The sequence below is a fragment of the Canis lupus genome, chromosome 27 (genome assembly GCF_048164855.1).
Source record: "Canis lupus baileyi chromosome 27, mCanLup2.hap1, whole genome shotgun sequence".
NCBI classification, from domain to species: domain Eukaryota; kingdom Metazoa; phylum Chordata; class Mammalia; order Carnivora; family Canidae; genus Canis; species Canis lupus.
In genome coordinates, this window is record NC_132864.1 from 22,269,744 (window position 1) to 22,290,708 (window position 20,965).

At 39.8% G+C, this 20,965-nt stretch overlaps 1 protein-coding gene across 13 annotated transcripts in view; it reads right to left on the minus strand.

Annotated features, from left to right (window-relative positions):
• Positions 1–20,965, minus strand: part of CIT (citron rho-interacting serine/threonine kinase) — a 165,096-nt gene that overhangs the window by 27,576 nt on the left and 116,555 nt on the right. For 7 of the 13 annotated variants that reach the window (XM_072802746.1, XM_072802750.1, XM_072802748.1 and 4 more), the window contains 7 exons: positions 20,378–20,431; positions 12,986–13,183; positions 12,322–12,542; positions 10,267–10,402; positions 7,434–7,538; positions 718–858; positions 157–264 (listed from right to left, as the gene is read on the minus strand). In XM_072802746.1, the coding sequence (XP_072658847.1) occupies positions 157–264; positions 718–858; positions 7,434–7,538; positions 10,267–10,402; positions 12,322–12,542; positions 12,986–13,183; positions 20,378–20,431 (963 nt within the window). The remainder of the gene's footprint in view (positions 1–156; positions 265–717; positions 859–7,433; positions 7,539–10,266; positions 10,403–12,321; positions 12,543–12,985; positions 13,184–20,377; positions 20,432–20,965) is intronic. The other 6 variants (XM_072802751.1, XM_072802749.1, XM_072802747.1 and 3 more) reach the window with 2 other exon arrangements.

Sequence of the window (20,965 nt, forward strand, 5' to 3'; positions counted from 1 at the left end):
GGACTATTCTATCTCAAGACCTATTTTCCACCCAATATAAAACAATAAAACCTGTATTTTGTTTTTTGATGTTTCTATAATTATCTATCACAACAGTATTTAATGAATCATGATCCTTGAGCAAAAACTCCCTGCTTTTCAAACACTAGGACTCACCTTTTTCTTCTTAGCGGGCTGGTCCATTTTGGCTTGCAGAAAGTCAATGAGTTTGGTTTGTTGAGAAATAGTACCTTCCATTTTCACCTTTTCATGAGAGTAGAGAACCTAAAAATCCATAAGAAAAAAATAAGCTCAGCCAAAGAAGGAAGGATGCTTTTAAATTTGGTACTTTATGAAAATAAAAAAAATGTCATGAGGATACTAGCATATGAAAATTCAACACAAACTCCCTGAGCCACTATTTACTTACTAGGTCCTATCCTTACAGCCAACAAAAAAAAAAAAAAAAAAAAAAAAAAACCACTAAAAAACAAACAGAGATGGATAAGTATATGGAAAAGTAAAAATAGCCAGGGGTTCATACTAGAATCTCTGAGCTAGTCATTATAGGGATTTTCAACCTCCCTGAAGGTTTGGAAATTTTCATAATGAAATATTGGGAGAAATACACAATAGTATACAATATAAAGATAGTGGCCATTTCACCAGGTGGCTTTTAGCCATCATGCTTTGTCTCCACAGACAATTTTTAAGTAAATTCCCTTTGCTGGTTCTCACCTGAATGTTTTCTAGCTGGTATTCTAGATCGCTCCTTTCTGTCTTCAGCAGATCAGCCCGGTCCAGAGCTTCTTGCAGCCCTTGAGTCAAACGGAAGATGTGATTCTTCTGCAGGTCCATCTGCTGCTGTAATTTGGCTTGCTAGTGGGGAGAAAGGCCAGACAGAGTCTCGATACTATGGACAATACAACTCATTCCCCCACTGTTCTTGTTACCAAACTAACTTCTGGCATGGTGTCAAATCTTGGCTTCTGAAATCATCTCGTTCCAGAATTACTGATTGTCTTCTGTCCTAAATGGATGCATGGCATGGTGAAAAAGAATTTGCCCAGAAGTCTCTCTGATGGCCAGCAGGTTACAGGATCCCCACTGTGAGAGGAAGGCTGGCGTGTCTGGCTTTCCAGTCAGTTACAGTTAAGGACATTTGGCCCATCTGACTGGACATCGAAGATGCTGTGACTTACTGCCATGACAACTAAGCTCCAATTTGTCCTTAGCTTTGCTTTGCTATTGTGAGACATCACCTGGTCAGCAGTGTGGATGCACAAAGGGGAATCATGTCATCTCTAACATAAGGAGTGCCTTGTCAGGGCAAGGGACTCCCAACCAGTACACAGATAGCCACAGTCACAGGAGATACTGTTGCAGTATGGGGAGGGAGGAGGAGGAAGGGCCCAGACTCTGCACATGAGTCAGTAAAACCTGGGGGCAGGGGGATCACTTTACGGTTTTAGAGAAATAGTTTTGTGCTGGAAATCTCTCTCCAATTTTTACAATGGAAGTCAACCAGAAAATAAGGCAAGCTATAAAGATGCTCTCTCTTTATGGCTCTCTTTCCTAAAATGCTTCTGTTTCCCAAAAAAAGTAGCAAAGAGCAGCTATTCTGATAAGACACTGCCTGATGTTGTCCGACCCCTGGGTGACAATCTAACCACCTTAGTGGTGGCCCTAATACTCCCTCCCCTGTTGGCCTAGACTCTCTGCAGACTCAAGGACACAGCTCCTAAAGAGCAGTAAACACCACGGGCATTTCCCAAGAGGCAATGGCAAATCTCTGTGCTCTCAGCCCCAAAAGGCTGAGTGCCACTGCCAACTCCAGAATTTGCTGACCCTCTACATCCCATCTCGCTTCCCTCCACCTATGTTTTGTTTCTCTTTCCATCTCCATTCCTCCATGGCCCTTCTTCTTCAGGGGAAGTGGATTCCTTGAGGCATCATGGTGTGATGAGATGAACATGGGCTTTGCAATGCTGCAGACTCTAGGATAAATGCTGGTTCTAACACTCAGCAGTCATAGGACCACATGGGCAGCTCATCTTGTCTCTAAAAGCCTCAGTGTCTTCATCTGAAAGTGGGGATAATCCCTCCCCAACTGGGTAACATACTGAGCACCATGCCCCAACCTACCAGATATATTCATTCATTCATTCTCTCTTTTTCTTTCTCTCTCTCTCTCTTTCCTTCCCGCCATCTAGTTCAGGCTTTCCTTTCTGTTCCCCACCTGTCCTCCCCTGCTCACCTCCTCCACCAGTCTCCCATCAGTCCTCTATAAAGCAAGAGATACTGTCAGCCACCAGCAACCAGAGATCATCTGGCCTATATGCCAACCTGGAATTTCTGAATCAAACCACAGAAATCTGGAGCACCGGGGGTCTCAGTGGTTGATCATCTGCCTTGGGCTTAGGTGGTAGTCCCAGGGTCCTGGGATCAAGTCCAGCATCAGGCCCTCCACAGGGAGCCTGCTTCTCCCTCTGTCTCTGTGTGTCTCTCAGGAATAAATAAATAAAATCTTAAAAAAAAACCACACAGAAACCCCTAAAATATGGGGGTGGGAGGGCGGCAGAGAAAACAGCTAAGATTATGTCTTAAAGGGAGCGATCAGCCCCCTACAGCGCAAGTGATTTCCGCAAATTACCCTCTTTAGTTTCTTCCCACTATTTTAGAACAACATTAATTACTAGGCAGGAAGCAGAGAAACAGGAGCTGGGACAAGAATTGGTTTGGTGACAGCCGAGCCCAAAATATTTCTCTAGAAGAAATGCATCAACTGTCCGTTAGCTTTCCAAGAAACAGGCTGCTTGTTTACTATAATAAAACAAGAGTGGCAGGTTGCTCAGTGGAATATTTTTCAAAGCCATTTACCTGCTTCCCAGAGAGACGCAAATGGGGGCTATTCACAGGTCAGTGTTAGACTGGAAGGAGAGCATTACCTCTGTGCTTTCAGCTGTCCAACAGTTTTACATGAGTGACAGGAGACTGGCAGGAAGGAGCTGGATCACAGAACCAGAGCACCAAACAACCCTGGTGGCTGAAAGGATGGACCAAAACCAACCAGAGAAAGTTCGAAAGGACAGTATTTTTAAAAACACCAACTGCTAGGGGTGCCTGGGTGGCTCAGTGTTAAGCGTCTGCCTTCAGCTCAGGTCATGATCTTGGAGTCCTGGGATCAAGACCCATGTGGGGCTCTCTGATCAGTGGAGAGACTGCTTCTCCCACTGCTTCTCCCCTGTCCTGCTCATGCTCGCTCTCTCTCAAATAAATAAAAACTTATGTGTGTGTACACATACACACCGACTGATAAACACAGAATATAAAGACATTTATTTTAAAAACCTATGGAAGGGTTGGTGGCGATGTAACAGGTCAGTGAGTGTCAGTGGTGTGATAAAACTACCCAAAGAGCCCAGGGTAATTGGCAGAGACTTACAGTCATAATAGAGCTGGTGATATCCCACTCTACTCCATGTTGTTCAGACCATGTGGACTTCTAGAAACTCTCTTTGGAAAGATAAATCTACCAGAAAAGAACATTTCAAATTTGGAGGGACTTGAAATGTTTCTCTTAGGAAAGAGAAGGTGGTATAGAATGGGAGAGCTACTTAGGTATCTAGCTGACTATCCAAGAGATAATAAAAGTAGTTATCTCATAGAACTGTTGCAAGAAATGTATGGGCCAATTCATGGAAAATATTCAAAAGGGCACCTGGCACTTGCTAATTAAACATTAGTTTTAAAATTATTAATCAAGTAATTTGATTATTAATCAGTATTAATCCCCTAGTTTGGTTGTAAATATCAGACTGCTCTATTTTCAAGTGTTTCAATGAAACAGAACCAATGGTTGGAAGTTACAGGCTTTAATTCAAAATGAGACAGGACTTTCTGAGAATTAAAGTTGCTGGAAAAAATGGGTTGGGATGTCCAAAGGCACTGTGCACTCAGGCTGAGGTTCAACCAGGCCCACTGGTGGGGAATGTTAGGCCTTAGGCAGCAGGTTAATTTGACCAGAATTTGCAAATGGGCTTTCATCTTTGGCATCACCTCCAATGGACTGATGATGGCTGTCAAGTGACATGTCAAAAAAGCTTCTGAAGCCATTTCAGGACCAAGAGGAAAGATTTCAGAGAAATATCCATTAGCAAAGTCTGCCTGGGGCAGGGATGAAGAGATCAATGGAACAAAGGCTGGGAATTTGGGCTCCATGACATAAAAAACTTCCCAACTCTGAGACTGTGATTCTGGCCGCATTTACAAGTCTCTATACCTAATGAAGAGGACACTTGAGTTAATTTCAGAAAGAAAACAAATGAGCAAATACAAAAAAATAAAGAAAGAAAAACCAAGAAATAGACATATAGAAGTCTCCATAGACTTCTCTATGGAGAACAAATTGATGGTTACCAGAGAGGAGGTGAATGGGAGAAATAGGGGATGGTGATTAAAGAGTACACTTATGATAAAACATACACACTATATCTTGACTTCAAGATGTGTTATAATCAGATGATCTGGTAATGAAATAAGCATAGACATGCAGATGGCTTTGTGACAAAGGTGTCAAGAAAATCTAATGAAAAAAATAGTCTTTTCAACATGGCACTGGAATAACAGGATAGCTCTGAAAAATAGTGAACCTCTACTCTCACACCATACATAAAAAGTAATTCAAAATACATCCTAGGCCTACATATAAAAGCTCAAACTATAAAACTTCTAGGAGTGCAAAGAGAAGAAAATATCTTCAACTTTAGGATAAGCATAGATTTCTTAAATAGGACACAGAAAATACAAACCATTTTTTAAAACTGATAAATTTGACTTCATAAAAAGGAAAAACATTTGCTCTTTGAAAAATACTGTTTTAAAAGACAAGGCAAACTACAGACTGGGTGAAAGATTCACCATACATACATCTGGCAAAATGTTATTATGAAGAAATCTTTAAAAACTTTACTCAGAAGTAACTACCCAAAAGATTTGAACTTACACTTCCCAAAAGAAGATAAATGAATGACAAACACATGAAAAGATGTTTATCCTTCATTATTAAAGAAATGCAAATTAAAGTCACAATGTGATACTGTAATACACACACTAGAAAGGGCAATCAATACAAACAAAGCATTGTGGGGTTGAAACTGCTGTTGGGCATAGCAAAATGGAGCCATTTTGCTACACTCAACCATTTTGTTGGGTGTAGCATTTTGTTACAAACATACATGTGACCCAGCAATTCTCCTCCTGAAGGAATGAAAATATTATCCACACAAAGATTTACACACAAGTTTTCAGAGCAGAATTGTTTATAATAACTAAAAACTAGAAACTATTTAAAGGTTCATCAACAGGTGAATAGATAAATTATGGAATATCCATACAACAAATTACTGCTTAGCAATAAAAAGGAATGAGCTGCTAGTACATTCACCAGCATGGATAGTTCACAAAAGCATACTTAACCAAAGAATCCATGGGTGCCTGGGTGGCTCAGTTGGTTAAACATTGGGCTCCATGCTCGACTCGGAGTCTGCTTGAGATTCTCTCTCTCCTTCTCTCTCTCCTCCTTCCCCTCCCCCCATTCGCACACTCTCTCTCTAAATCTTTTTAAAAATTTTTTAAAAAAATAAAGAATCCAGATACAAGAGTATATATAGTATGACTCCACTTCTAGGAAATTCTAGAAAAGAAAGTTATCAGTAGTGACAAAGAGCAGATCGGTGGGTACCTGGGGCCAGGGTCAGAAGGTATCAGCTAGAAGGGAACTTTTTTAGATGATAAAAATGTTTTACATTTTCACTGTGATGATGATTAATCAGGTGTTTACATCAAAAATCATTTTAAAAAAAGAGAACACTCAGGTTAAGTCTTGGTCACATGCTTATAAAGTGTACACCACAACCAAGGATCCTAACCACATTCTGGACAATAAGTATCATTCTCTGTTTCATAATGGTTTCAGCTGTCAGCAAAATCTGCCTCAAACTCAGTGTCAGCCAGATGTCTGTGCTCAAAAATCTATCTGTGAGGTGCAGACTGAGAAGCTAGAAATGTTCTTATGTCGTTTAGAAGTGAGAAAGAGGGGACTGAATCAGGATCCCAGCGTGCTATTCCAAGCCTTGTCACTGACTCACCATGTAACCTTGGACCAAAGTATTGAGCTGTCAGAACCAACTCTCTTTCCTCAGAAGGAAAATAGGACAGGCAAGATCATTGATTATTTCTGTTCTGTTTCCAACATGTGCCTAAAGCGGGGACATTGCCTATTCATTCCAGATAAAAGACCATCATTCTCTACTTGACCACCAAGTAGATTTAAAAAATTTTTATTACAGTGTTCTTAATGCTGCCTTTCGTGAACTTCCCGTGTAGATACAATTAATTTTATTTTTAAAATCTTTACCGTGATACAACATACATAAAGTTTACCTTTCTAACCATTTTTCAGTGTACAGTTCACTAGCAGTAAAGACCATCACATTGTTAGGCAACCATCACCACCATCCATTTCCAGAACTCCCAGCCATTTTTTTCAAAGTATCATTCTGTAAAATATTTCATAATCACCTGCAAAATTTTCATCACACTTTTCAAAGTCAATAACTTAGCACTATTCTTTCTATCAGCAGAGCTTCTTTGGAAGGGATCATATAATAAAACCTCAACTAACCAGAACAGGTTATCCAGTTAACTGAACTATCAGGCTCCCCATGGTTAAATAGAACACTCTTGAGATTTGTTTCTCATTAAATACCTCTATAAAGTATATTTGTCCTAGTTGGTCAATTCTAATGAACAAAGCAGAATCATTAGTGATTCACCATGTAGGGAGGGAGTTGGTTGGGAGCGGGAAATAGTCATCAACTTAAAGAGAGATTTTCAGAATTCTGTTAAAAGGGCCAGGAAATAATATGAGGGATGGGTTCGGAGATCAATTTGAGCTGTTCATTCTATATCTCAAAGGCAGGGCAAAGTTTTTGTAATTGAATTAAATGAATGTTCAAAGTCTTCATGAAGTTTAGTCCTCAGCATAAATCTGATCAAGTCCCTGCCCTGTGCATGAAGTTAATTTGTGTAGATATACTATCAGCCTGAAAACTTAATGTACTTTAGATATTAACTCTAAAAGAACAATTTAATGCAATATTCAGTCACCCGTATATTTAATAAACTTCCATTTGGCACATATTCATCTGTGCTCAACATTCTTTTAAGCATCTTGTGAGAGGATACAAGTGACAAAGACCCCCTGGGCTTCACGACACATTCCTTGGACATGTTAAATACCTTCAAAAAAGTAATAAGTGACCACCTTACTGTTCCTCGGAAATTCAAACTTTGAAATTTGAATGTCTAATCTGGATCTAACCACCCAAACACAACAAATTTTCACCTTCAGAATCCCCCCTGGCTCTATTTCTTAGATATCTTACACTCACCTCTTCCAGAAGCCTCTGTTTGAGCTCTCGTTCAGTCTCCAGTTTCTGCTGTAAACTTCGGGCGTTCATTTCAAGCATGGCATGTTTCTTCTCCAGGTCATTGAGCTGGGCATTTGGAAAAATTGGCCATGACATCATATTTAGGAATGTTAGATGCTAATGACTTATGAAAATACCCACAAACCTTCACATTAAAAAAATCAAGGTCTGAAGATCAGAATATAATTTTTTTTTTCAAAAAAACAAAACAAATAAATACTGTTTTCTAGGGGTGCTTGGGTTGGCTCAGTCAGTGGAGCATCTGCCTTTGGCTTGGTCCTGGAATAGGGCCCTACATTCAGCAAGAAGTCTGCTTCTCCCTCTCCCTCTGCTCCTCCCCAACTTGTACTCACTCTTACACGGCGTGCTCACTCTCTCGAATAAATAAAATCTTTCAATAAATAAATAAATATTGTTTTCTAAAAGTATATCACAAAGGACCATGTCACTGGTAAGACATATAGGAATATGATTACTTCTAAGGCATGGGTCACATAAAAAGTTATGACAAGTTCTTTTTTTTTTTTTTTTTTTTTTTTTTAGTTATGACAAGTTCTAAGACAAGGATGATCACTTTGGCCAAATTTAATTAAATAATCAAATGCTGAATGCTTACTATTTACACAGTAATATATTGGAGCTCTTAGGATGAAAGAATGGACAAACTCTCTTAAGAATCTTACTAAAGTCACAAACGCAGAGAATAGCCCATAACTATACATATACACAAACAATGATTGCTTTGTCACATAATATTTTTGATAAGGGGATAGGAGAAGAGAAATTCTTCCTGAATTTACCAGTTGTGAAGAAAAGATTATGTCAATGTCTGGAGTCCAGAGGTTTTTGTTTTATTTTTTTTTTAGTAAGCTCCACCCCAGCGTGGAGCCCACAATGGGGCTTAAACTCACCACTAGGAGATCAAGACCTGAGCTAAGATCAAGAGTTGGATGCTTTAACCAACTGAGCCAACCAGATGCCCCAATGTCTGGAGTCTTAAAGGATGAGCATAACTTTACTACAGAATAAGAACAATCAAATAAAAAAAAATATTCAAGTTAAACACAAAAGGATTCATTTACTTCTATATAATATATTCAGTTTCCTCATGAGTAAAAAGAAAAGAAATAGTAAGCCAGTATCAAAGAATTCCAGAGTGTTCCTGAGTGGCAAACTCTAGCCTTAAATCCAATAATTTTGGGCAGCCCCGATGGCCCAGCGGTTTGGCACTGCCTTCAGTCCAGGATTTGATCCTGGGGACCCAGGGTTAAGTCCCACATCAGGCTTCCTGCGTGGAACCTGCTTCTCCCTCTGCCAGTGTCTCCGCCTCTCTCTCTCTCTCTCTATCTCTCTCTGTGTCTGTCTTGAATAAATAAAATCTTTTTTAAAAATCCAATAATTTTATTTCTATAAGAAAATAATCATGGATATCCATAAAGATTTCTATTTATCACAGTGTTATTTATAACACCATGGCAAAAAACTGAAAGAAGCTCAAAGTTCCAACACAAGTAGAATGATTAAAATAGGTCCCTCTGTGTTGTTTGGGGTTTTTTTTTTAGAACTATATGTTCAAAAAACATTCAGTAACTGAGGAAAAGCCCTTAGTTCTATGTAGTTTTTTTTTAAAGACTGAAAGCTGTTTACATAGTAAGAATCTAAATTTATAAAAATGTGGGGTGCCTGGGTGGCTCAGTTGGCTAAGCATCTGCCTTCAGCTCAGGTTTGATCTCAGGGTCCTGGGATCAAACCCCATATCAGGTTCCCTTCTCAGCAGGGACTTTGTTTTCTCCCTCTCCCTCTGTGATCTCTCTTGCTCTTGCTCTCTCTCAAGTAAATAAGAGTCTAAAATATAATAATAAATTTATAAAATTGTGTGTGTGTATGCACAAACATATCATGCAAAGAAAATATCACAAATTCACTACTAGAACAGAGATAGATTGCCAGTCATCTTTTCCTTTTCTATAGCTTCTAGATCTGCCACTATGACCCCATATAATTACTTTTATAATTATGAAATAACAAAGAATTATACAAAATATGAAATTCAGATTCTTGCTTTATTTTATATGTGTGTTTTTGTGTGCGTAAAGAAGTGCATCCGTGTGTGTGTGTGTGTGTGTGTGTGTGTGTGTGTATGAGCCTGGGTATATACATGAAATTTCTTTGATCTTCATTCTTGTTTTTTGTAACACTTGGGGCATCTATTTGAAATCTCTTTCCAGACTTAGATAAATCTCCAGAACACGGGTACATCATTCTGCAAACATAACATGGCATGCCACAGGACAGGACATGTATATTTCCAATGTAAATAAAATATTGAGGACTCAAGTGGCCATCAGACTCTCTTGTGCCCTTGGCCTTGGAGAGAGGCTGAGCTGCCTATGAGTGCAGCAATGGAAGGAGCATTAGTCCTTGCCACTGAATACATCCCAAGAATGCTAGACATTAAATCTAGCAACCAATCCAGAAATTAAGTCTAGAAATCAGGTGCCAGAAAACCAGAGAGCTGTGTGCTGAGACCAAAATCCAGACCTCAGAGCCCCGGACAGGCAGATATTAAGAAGTTACCAGCAGACGGTGACACACCAGTCCCTACCACAACTCCCACACTATCGCCAACCAAGGGTGTCCCATTGCAGAGCCTAATCCTATGGCTTTACAGGACTGAGTAAATACATGTTCATGAAATATGCTGACCATGGATTGCACCTGAATTTGGGTTGAGCATGCCTTCTAAAAGAAGATAAAGATGTTCTCCTAAAAGGCAGAAGGAATGGGCACTGACCTTATCAGAGAGGCTCTCAGCTTTCAGCTTCTGTTCTTTGAGGGCCTGCTGCAGAGCAAGAATCTCAGCCTTGTGCTCCTTCACCGCCAGCTCTACCACCTGGCGTGATTCTGTGATCCGCTGGTCGGCCCTCGCTCTGTGGGAAAAGCACAGGCCCATTTCAAAAGCCCCACCATCACCAATCTAGGAAAAGTAAGTGGGCCCATCTCTAACTCCCATAAGCAACCAAACAGGCTACAGGGTGGAGAGATGCCCAACCTGGATTCCTACTTTCAAATTATGTCTTGCTTTCTGATTGCTTACAGAGCAAAGATTTGACCCACTTTAGACCATGGGTAAAAATACTCTTAATAGGTAATGTTCCTGTGAGTACTCACTTGGAAAGGCTGAAGGGGAAAAGGCAATTTTCCAAAAGCAACTAGATTGAATAGGATATAGCAAGACTGTCACTGCCTCCCATGGGACTGGAAATGGAAATGGGTCCCCCTGAAGGACCACAGGTGTAGAGGACCACAAGAGGCTCCAATCAAACAAACATTTCCTCTCCTTAAAGTATATGCAGTAAGTTAAGTGCTGGGGATGCTCATTTGGAAACTGAAACCCGAATCTGATGAATTTATCTATAAATAAGGTTAGAGAATAGAAAAAACTAGAAGCAAGATAGAAAAATTGCTGCCCTTCCCCATTTAGGTCTTTTGCTACTTCCATACCTGGGCTTATAGTCTCCTCTACTGGCTGCTGCTCTCCTCCCCCTATCTTACTCGGCCTTCAAGGATAAACTCAAAAGGCCATGCCCTCCATAAAAACTTGGTCAATTTCTCCTTTTACAAGGAAGCTCTCCTTGCTCTGTATCCAAAGCATACATATACTCCTCTCCTGGCACACCCCACTCACTATTTAAGGTGGTAAATACCCGAATGCATAATTCATCATCTCCATGTGACTTGCCTCTTGAGCACAAGAATTAAGAATTATATTTTACTCATCTTGGTATCCCACGTAACACCAAAATAGGGGGTTGGTGGGTAAGAAAGGAAAAGCCAAGATCTTTCACAACTGTCCCTGAAAGTATACATGAAATGTCTTCCTAAGCACAGCCCATAATTATACCTTCCATGTGTAGTTGTGTGTTTCTTGATGCTGAAGCTAGCTTCCGACCCTCAAATTGGTCTCTGAGGGATTCTAGAAACAGCTCAGATAGGAGCTGTACTCAAGGGCAGAAGGGAAGGGGATTGTGTGAAAGCAACCAGAATATACCATGAGGACTCAGGAGAAAGAAGAACAGGAGGTCTTAAACCAGCAGCCCCTCACATCAGCAAATACCCTGAGTGGGAGGATATCCAAAAAATGAGTATTTCTACCAGTGTCTTTTGAAATTTAAGGATTCTCATCTTTTGCCTCCAATCTTTTCTCATTTAACTGACTTAGCACACATTAAACACCCAACACATATGGTTGAGTCTACTGTGGTCAAGTAAATGTGGGAACATACCAAAATGAGTCTGACAGTGTCCAACTAAATGAGACACATTTCTATGTACAGTTTATCTCACTGAAGGAGTTCTGAGTATCCCAGGAAGGTCAATTTCAGAGGAAGGTGGTATAAGTGAGGTGACAAAGGATGGATATAACTCAGCTGTACACACATGAAGCCATGGGCTAACTCTGGCATGCAAGGTACCTTTGGGCACACTCAAAAACAGGACCCATTCTTCAAGACCAGTTATCTCTATCTGTTGGTAAACTGTCATAATATACCCATTTTGTTAGAAAAAAAACACTTGCCCACAAGAGCGATAGAACTGTCATAATCAATCTTTGCATCTACCATGTCTTCAGTGTGAACGGCACCCCCTAGAGGTAGGAAGTATACTAGGATGACCAACCCATTCTAGTTTGCCCAAAAGTCTCCCAGTCTTAGCACCAAATGTATTGTATTCTAGAGATTCCTCTCAGCCCTGGGCAAGCTGGGACCATTGGTCACTCCGTTCATAATGCTCAGGTGACCCTGGTGAAGACACCTATCACTGGCTTTCTACAAACAGAAAGTCCCACCTGCTCTGCTTCTCAGTGTCCAGCATTCTCTGTAACTCTCGAACCCGACACTCAAATTGGGACTTCTCGTCACCAAGGACACTCCTCCATGCCTCCCACTGCCGCTCTTTTTCCAGCAGCTCATCATTCAGGGCCTCCAGGTCCATGACCTGTTCTTCCAGCATCGTGCAAGTAGTCTTCAGCGCCTCCATCGTCTGCAAATCAGTACCACTGAGTTGTGCCTTGTATCAAATGAGGATTTCCTAGATGTTACTTTTGTTGGATCAGTGTCAGAAAAGCACAAGTTTCTAACTACAATCTGAAATATGGTATATCTTCTTCTACAGACCCAGGGAACCAGACAAAAATGGATAAAGGGCAATTTCTGCCACCATCTTAAAGGCAGAACCCAAAGCAAGGCAGGGGGAAGAGACTACACTTAAAAATGGCTCACACTAGACTTCCAGACCATTCTATTTTACTTTCACACTTTTTAAAATCAAAATTAAGAGAACACACTTTGAAAAGTTACTTTTCCAAACCCCCAAGCCCTCAAAACATAGACATGGTAATGAAACAGAGCCCATTTAATGGATCCCTTAGGAGAGGTATACCAGGTACTTGCTCTAAAATCTAAAGGAATCAAAGTGTACCAGGGATCTCTGACACTGTTTACTATCCTTACTTGCTTCTGGCTGGTGAGCTGCATCTCCCTCTCCGTAATCTCACGGCGGAGATGGTCCACTTCACTCCGTAGCTGTACTATCTCATCGTTGGCACCGGAAGCCTCGTCGAGTTGTTTGGACAAATAGAAATTTTGGTTGTTGAGCTCAGCGTTGTCCTCAGTCAGCTGGTTTAGCTGCTCCTCCAGGTCTGTGATTACCTAAAAGAGGAAAGGGACCTCGCTCTATATCAAGCAAGTCATTTTGAAATAAGACACTGCTTCTAGAGCCATTGATTTTAGAACCTACGTGACACTGGCAATCGATGTGCCACTCACTTTTGCTTATCCAACCCTGGCATCCAAAGCCAAGCTCCCATGCCTGTCCACTTAGCACTAACACACACATACTATGATGGAAAAAGAAAAGTCTCTGATTTTTTCTAACTTGGGGTCCATCTAGAAGATATGGCAAAAGCAAATCAATCAAAAGTGATGTCATGTGGAAGGGGCCACTTTAAATGAGATCAAGTTAACGGACAATTATATGATGTGGAAAATGCAAGCCGAGGAAAGGCATCTAACAGACCAGTGTCACAATCAGCTAATGAAGCTACTAAGCCCATGGCACCATTCACAGGACATCAGAAGCAGAGATAGTCTTAGAAAGCGAAATAAAGTTCTTATCAAGAAGGACTGACTGCGAAGGACACTAAGAGTTATTTTAACATCTCAGCAATAAATTTAATTTCATGCAACAAAAGAAAAAAATTTAAAGGAAGCTTAGAATAACCCTGAAAATACTGTACTGTGGCATCACTTTAATGGTTTTTATTATACCATTAGCTCTCAAAAAATGAAAGGGCATGTATATGAAATTGTCATTTTATTGAGAGAGATTTAATCTGGCTTTGCTACATTATTTCCCTTATTTCCCTGCTCAGTGGCAGAATGACTTCGATTTCAGTGCATTTAGCTTCCCTATTCTCTTTGCTGAGGTTCAGTATCAGCACTTGCAGAGAGCTTTTGTATATAATACTTTCGAAGTTTAAGGGAAATTTTCTAATAATAGTTGGAATGAGGCACACAGGCAGTATATTAAATTTTATGTAACAAAAAGAAGTATATTAAAAGGAAATGCCTTGAAGCCTACGGTTTATTAATTGATTCCAACTTCCAAACCTAGAGTAGACTTAGTTTATGAAATGTTGCCACTGTTTCCATGACTAATTCCCTATTTTAGCCCCCTTTGATTATCAATTTAAAAAAATCTTCCCAGGCACACAGAATTAAAGAACATCAATTTAGCACATTTGTTCAGTGTGGCTCAGAAAACAGAGCTCTTTGTTTTGTTAACTGAGCTGATAAGCTTTTAATGTATTAAGTGGTCTAGTAATTTGTATTTTAATGTCAAAAACCCCGTTAATTCCTAACATATTGGTTTGGGGTGCACTGTCAGCTATAAGATGGAGAATAAAGGTAGTGTGGTTAGGTCCTTAGCCAGATCTCTTCTTTATCAGGGAAAAGTGGGGAAATGGGAAAAAAAAAAAAAAAAAAAAAAAAACCTGCAAATTTGTTGTTCTACTGGGCAGTTACACCTCAAAAGGATCCCTGGATCACCCTTCTGGTGACATGGTTAAATCTCCTAAAACCAGAAACAATGAAAAAACAATGCCCAGTAGTTCAACTGGTCTCTGTCTTCTATGTAGTAAACCCATTCCTTAAGATGGCTCTCATCCTAGACTGTAAATGCCTCCATTTAACTATGATGCTTCCTTCCAATTTCTCTGCACCACTCCTCCTCCAAAAAAAACAGAGGCAAGCCAGCCTGGTAACTATACTCTCAAATGGAGTCTGTAACCCCAAATAAAGCCATCTTGAACTTTGCAGGGTTGGGCTCACCATCCGTGATACAGAGGTTAATAATATATTTACTACTTCCTCTGTTTCTATTTTTTTTTTTGTTTTGAATTTTCTTGCATACTTCTCTACCTTCATGTAGCCTGTGAAATACAAGGAAAAAAATTATTGACCAAGACAATGCTTCATTTTAAAGATTATAATGATGCCTCTTGCAGAGCAAAGAGACTACAGAAAATCTGCTCACATAAGAATATACACGTTGCCAAAATAATTTGCTCACCACTTGAAGATGTACCTAAGTCCTTGGGCTCCCACTCCCTTTCTCCGATTTGTGGGAAAACTGCAATTTATTTTTTTTAAACTGCAATTTATTATTAACCCATTTCTGCTAACTCTTCTCCTTTCAAAATAGATGATAAAATGCTAAGGAAGAAATATTTGAAAAGCTCAATGAAGTGCCAAGTTTATGACTCTCATTTCAGTTGAGATGGGCCCACTGGAGTGGGAAGCATTCTTCTATTTCCCTATTCTCATCCAATTTTAAAGGGGTCTCACATCTCTGATTTCTACTTACAGTTTATGATTGTTAGTTCTATATTTTATCCTATTTTGCCCAATTGTCAAGAGGAGGTTTATGTGTTTGTGTGAAGCACCCAAACACTCATTAGAGCATTTTAACTCATTCAGACCTTTTATACATTCTTTCTGCCCAAGTCATAACATATATTTAACTTGTGACTCTATTTTAAGGGGCTGGAGTTGTGGTGGTTAGTATTAGACACATCCACATACACATTATTGAGTTTACAGATACTGAACTGACTTGGGACATAGGCAGAAAATCAGTGGTCTCCAAGGTTTAAAAAAAAAAAATTTTTTTTTTAAGTATTTTGATAGGCAATCTGTGATTTTGAACCAGGTAATGTGCAAGGAGAATTCTTAGTTCTTCCATGAGTCCATGAGTGTATTCTCTCTATATCAAGAGCAAATGATCTGTTTACTATATTATAAGTCTGTTAACCTTTCAACCCTGAGGATATAAGTTAAAAAAGAGAAACTGAAAGGCTGACTCCATCTTAGCAGTGAGAAGAGGAGAGAGACAGCTTCCTGACACAGGGCCAAGAGTCTTCTTATAATGCTGTTTTTGCAGATAAGAGATCATGATGCAGTTCTAAGAGAAAATAAGGATATAAAAAGTGATCTACACTCAGTGTCCAAGAAGAAAAAGAGAGAGAGCAAGAGAGAGGTCTCTATTTGGAGTTATCTGTTGCCTTTCAAGCAAACCTCATAGTTCTGAGCAAGAACTGTTTACCTCTCATACTTAATGAGAAGACCAGAAGAGAGAATGCTACTAGGTAAATGTTCAATAGCATGCTGAGGGTGAAGAAACCAGTCAGATAATGAGCATCAGGCTAAAAAGACACAGGGCTAAAGTCCTACTGGAATGTCTGGTTCCGTTTTGAAGGCTGAAGTCCTACTGGAATGTCTGGTTCCTTCTTGAAGGTAGTTATTTGCATATTATTTATTTTTAATCTTATAGCTGACAGATTGATTCATAATTAAAACTGTGTCATATGTTTGCCCACCAACTCCCCTCCAAAACAGACTTAGGTAGAGTTTTAAGTGCCAGATTGGATCAAATACTTTTTTTAAATCTCATCAAAATATAGAAATGGTCTGAGCTGGAAAATCTTACTGTTCATAAGCTTTTGAAAAGCTGCTAACTGGGAGCTCCTATCAGCTGAGTTATTACAGGAGTTCCCACCAGTAATAAAGATGACATTTCCTTGCAGAGACAATCTCAGCACCAGTAAGAGAGAAGCATCCATCATGTCCTTCTGAAGTGTCTTTAAAGCAGCCTTTGAACTTGAAAAAGTGTAACGGAGATCTATTGCTGCCAAATGTGCTACAAGCAGTGATTTTCAAACTTTTTAAAGGGGCAGACCATTTTCTAAACAAAAGATGATCTCATAAAGCCAATATACTATGAATAGTAGCCAATACTGTTTAGCACTTTCTATGGACCAGGCCCTGTATAATCACTTGGATGTAGCATCTACTTCTTGCAGGACACCCATGATGTAGGCATTAGCACCAAATTTCTGATTCTGTGACTTAGTGTTTCTTAAGTTTTACTGTTTCCGAAATGTGAATGTGTATTACAACTAAGCAGCTGTCTCTCTGCCCTCACCAAGCCCCCAAAGAGCAGCTATTAAATGAATTATGCATCTTATAATTGACAATATACTGGAATGGGGAATATACAATGTCAGTGCCACTTTACGGGTAAACTGTTGAGGCTTGAGAGTTTAACATAACACAGGTTACAGAGGCTACTTTCGAATCAGAACCCAGTCTGATTCCAGAACACATGGTTGGACACTAGCAACCCAGCTGTTATAGATGAAGTGTGTGTGTGTGTGTGGGGGGGGGGGGGGGGTGTCACTCTTTCAGGTTCCCCCTCCCATTGGGAGAGTTCCCAAGGCTTCTCCACAGATACCAGAAGTAAAAAGCTAGGATTAGAAGTCACTGCTCCAGAAAAAAAGCAAATGTGAGGGATCAAGAGAATATAAAATTTACTTTACTTTAATATCTATTAAAAAAAAATTCCTTGGGGTGCCTGGGTGGCTCAGTTAAGTGTCTGCTTCAGCTCAGGTCAGCTCAGGTCGTGATCCCAGGGTCCTGAGATGGAGCTCCACATTCGGCTCCCTGCTCAGAAGGGAGTCTGCTTCTCCCTCTCCCTCTGCCCCTCCCCCTGCACATGCTCTGCTCTCTCTTGCTCACTCTCTCAAATAAATAAATAAAATCTATTTTAAAAAAACAAAACAATCCTCTAATTTTTAAAATCTGGGTGAGGGAGGATTACAAAGGGGCACATGGAAACATTTGAGAGTAACAGATACACTCATTCGTTAACTTGATTGTCTTGCTGGCTTCACAGCTGTGTACACTTTCAAAACTCTTGAAGTTACCATACTCCAAACGTACTTCAATAAAACGATAAAAAAGTTTTTTTTTTAAAGTTCTTAGGAATATATCATGCATGCGTGCACGCACACACACACACACACATACACACATATATTCTCAATGGAATATTATTCAGCCGTGTACAAAGGAGGAGATTTGTGCCATTTGCGACAACATGGATGGACCTAGAAGATATTAGGCTAAGTGAAATAAGTCAGATAGAGATAGACAAGCACCATATGATTTCACTTAGATGTGGAATCTAAAAAACAAAACAGGGCAGCCCAGGTGGCTCAGCGGTTTAGCGTCACCTTCAGTCCAGGACCTGATCCTGGAGACCCAGGATCAAGTCCCACATCAGGCTCCCTGTATGGAGCCTGCTTCTCCCTCTGCCTGCCTCTGCCTGTGTCTCTGCCTCGCTCTCTGTCTCTCATGGATAAATAAATAAAATCTAATATATATATATATACACACACACACACACACACACACACACACAGCAGACCCATAAATATAGAGACCTGATGGTTGCCAGAAGGGAGAGGGGTGGAAGGCTGGGTAAAGTAGAGGAAAGAGAGTGGGAGATACAGACTTCCAGTTCTGAGATGAATAAGTCACAGGGATGAAAAGCACAGCATAGGGAATATAGTCAATGATATTATAATAGCATTGTATGGTGACAGATGGTAACTATACTTGTGGTGAGCCTCGCATAATATATAGAGTTGTTGAATCACTATGCTATAGACCAAAAACTAATGTAATATTGTGTGTCAACTATACTTCAATTAAAAAAAAAAAAACCTGTTATGCCAAAAGACTAAAAAAAGAGAAAACTCCAGATGAAGGATTAACGATGTACACACTTAAAACATATCCAAGTTTATTTTAGGAAAAAATAGTAATATAAAAAAATCACCATCATAAAATGATCTATGTTTTATTCAGTGATCACTTATGAGCATGCATGTAACATAAGCAAATAACTCGTGCGTAAAATAAGAAACTGAGACAGTAAGAAACTTAAAAAGTAGGGGCACAAGAATATAGGAACAGAATGCATCAACTCCTCAAGGAATAGAGGCAGAACGAAGAAATAAGGAGATATTTGTGAGGCAGGCCTACCCCTGATGCAGCCATCAGCAATGGGAAATACCAAAATCTATCTGCCAGGTACCCACTAGAATCAAACAGAGGCATATTTCGTGACCTACTAGCTACTCCACTGTTGGGTATATGCTCTTCAGAAACAGGTGCTTAGAGCCACCAAAGGACTTGTGCAACAGTGCTTCCTGACAGCTGTGTTCCTAATGGCAGCAATTCAAATTCCATCAGCAGGAGAATAGATAAATGAACTCCAGTTCTACATGTCCACTGGCAACGCTACACCATAATTAATGAAAAGGAACACATTCTTGATGTTTTCAACCACACAGATGAACCCCATGGACAATTTAAGTTAAAAAAAAAAAAAAAAAAAAAAGCTAAGCTCAAGAGAGCACATCCTCTGTGATTCCATTTGTCTGAAGTTCAAGAACAGGCCAAACTGATTTCTGGTATTAGAACTGTGGCCACCCTTTGGGCAAAGGATGATGAAAAGAAGGGGACATGAGAGAGCCTGTTGGAGGCTAAAAAAAAAATGTTCTGGATCTTGAACTATGTTGTGGCTACACCATTGTCTATATGGTGTAAAAATTTCATTGGACTGTACCCATAAGATTAGTGCACTGTATGCATTTTACAGTGTGTTTTATACCTAAAATGGGGGGGGGAGGCACACACTCTTAAGACAACATCCCATTTATAGTAGGTAAAGAGTAAAGAAAGAGTTCATTATAAGACAATAAAATATGTATGTGGGGAGTACAGTGTGGTTGTTTCCAGAAATTCACAGATGCAAATAATACAAATGGAGACAAGTTCACTGAAGATCAAGAAGGTAATAAAGTGATGAAAGTACCAAAGAAAGGAGGTAGACCCACAAATAAGGACAACATCCTATCTCCTGAAGGAGCCTATTTCAATCCTTTGCTCCAATAGGAAACAGAATGAGCTTCTGCTGACCCTACCCTGTTACATAGCCCATGCATAATGCTTCTCTGCTCACCATTTACTTCTCTCCATATAAATGACATCTCCCAAAGAGCCACAGAGTTTTATTCTTCCCAGTAGTAAGTTAAAATTTCTAGGTCCACAGAACTTGCTGGACTTTCCTCTGCACAGCACCTGACTGGGACTAACATCTGGTTGGCACTAGCCTTGGAATCTTTACATTGGGGTGGGAGCTGCCCTGGCACTTGTGTTGCAGCTACTGAAGCCTATGCAGTGAGAATTATTTCCCCCACTCCAACTATCCTACCTCAAACATAAAGAATGGTTTAGAATTTTTAAAACTGATGAGAACCTAAGAAACTGGAGTTATCTGGGGCTCAGAAACTCCATGTCAGTTTGGCCACTGATTACTGCTTCAAGATGAAAGTTTATAATAACAAATCAGTCAGTTGATATTATAAGAGATGCTCTCTCTTCCCTCTCAGTTTTTAGTCTCATGTTATTTTAAGCAGCTTTAGGTTTAATACTCACAGTACAGCTGTTACGAAGGGCATCAAATTTGCGCTGGATTTCATCTCTATGTGCCTAAAAAGTAAGAAGTCGATTGTAAATTTTTCATAGTGTAGGATACAACTCTACATGCTATGGGTCAAATAAAGAAAAGAGCAATTGACCTAGAAAGCCAAGAATGCTGCTGAAGCCTCTCAAATATCTGGTTTTCAAAGAACTATTAAGTCATGTCCAACATCAGAAATTAAAGTTACAGAAATACATGATACTGTGTTAATAACACTTGACTACTTAGACCACACATGCATGTACAGACACTTAACATTTGTATTAATGCCCAGGGGGGCTTTGGAAGAAAAGAAAATTAAAGGAGGAAGTTTTTACTCTCGTTACTTTGTTTACTCCCCTTCTTAACCTTTGCCTCTTCCTTCCAGTTGACCCCTCCTTAGTCTACTCCCTGAGAGACACACACATGCAGGCAGATACACACACACACACACACACACACACACACACACAAAGGACAACAGCCAAGACAAACTAGAGACTTTTTTTTGTCGTTAATCAAAAGCTGCTGAGATTCAGAAACCCCACATTGACCTTGAAATA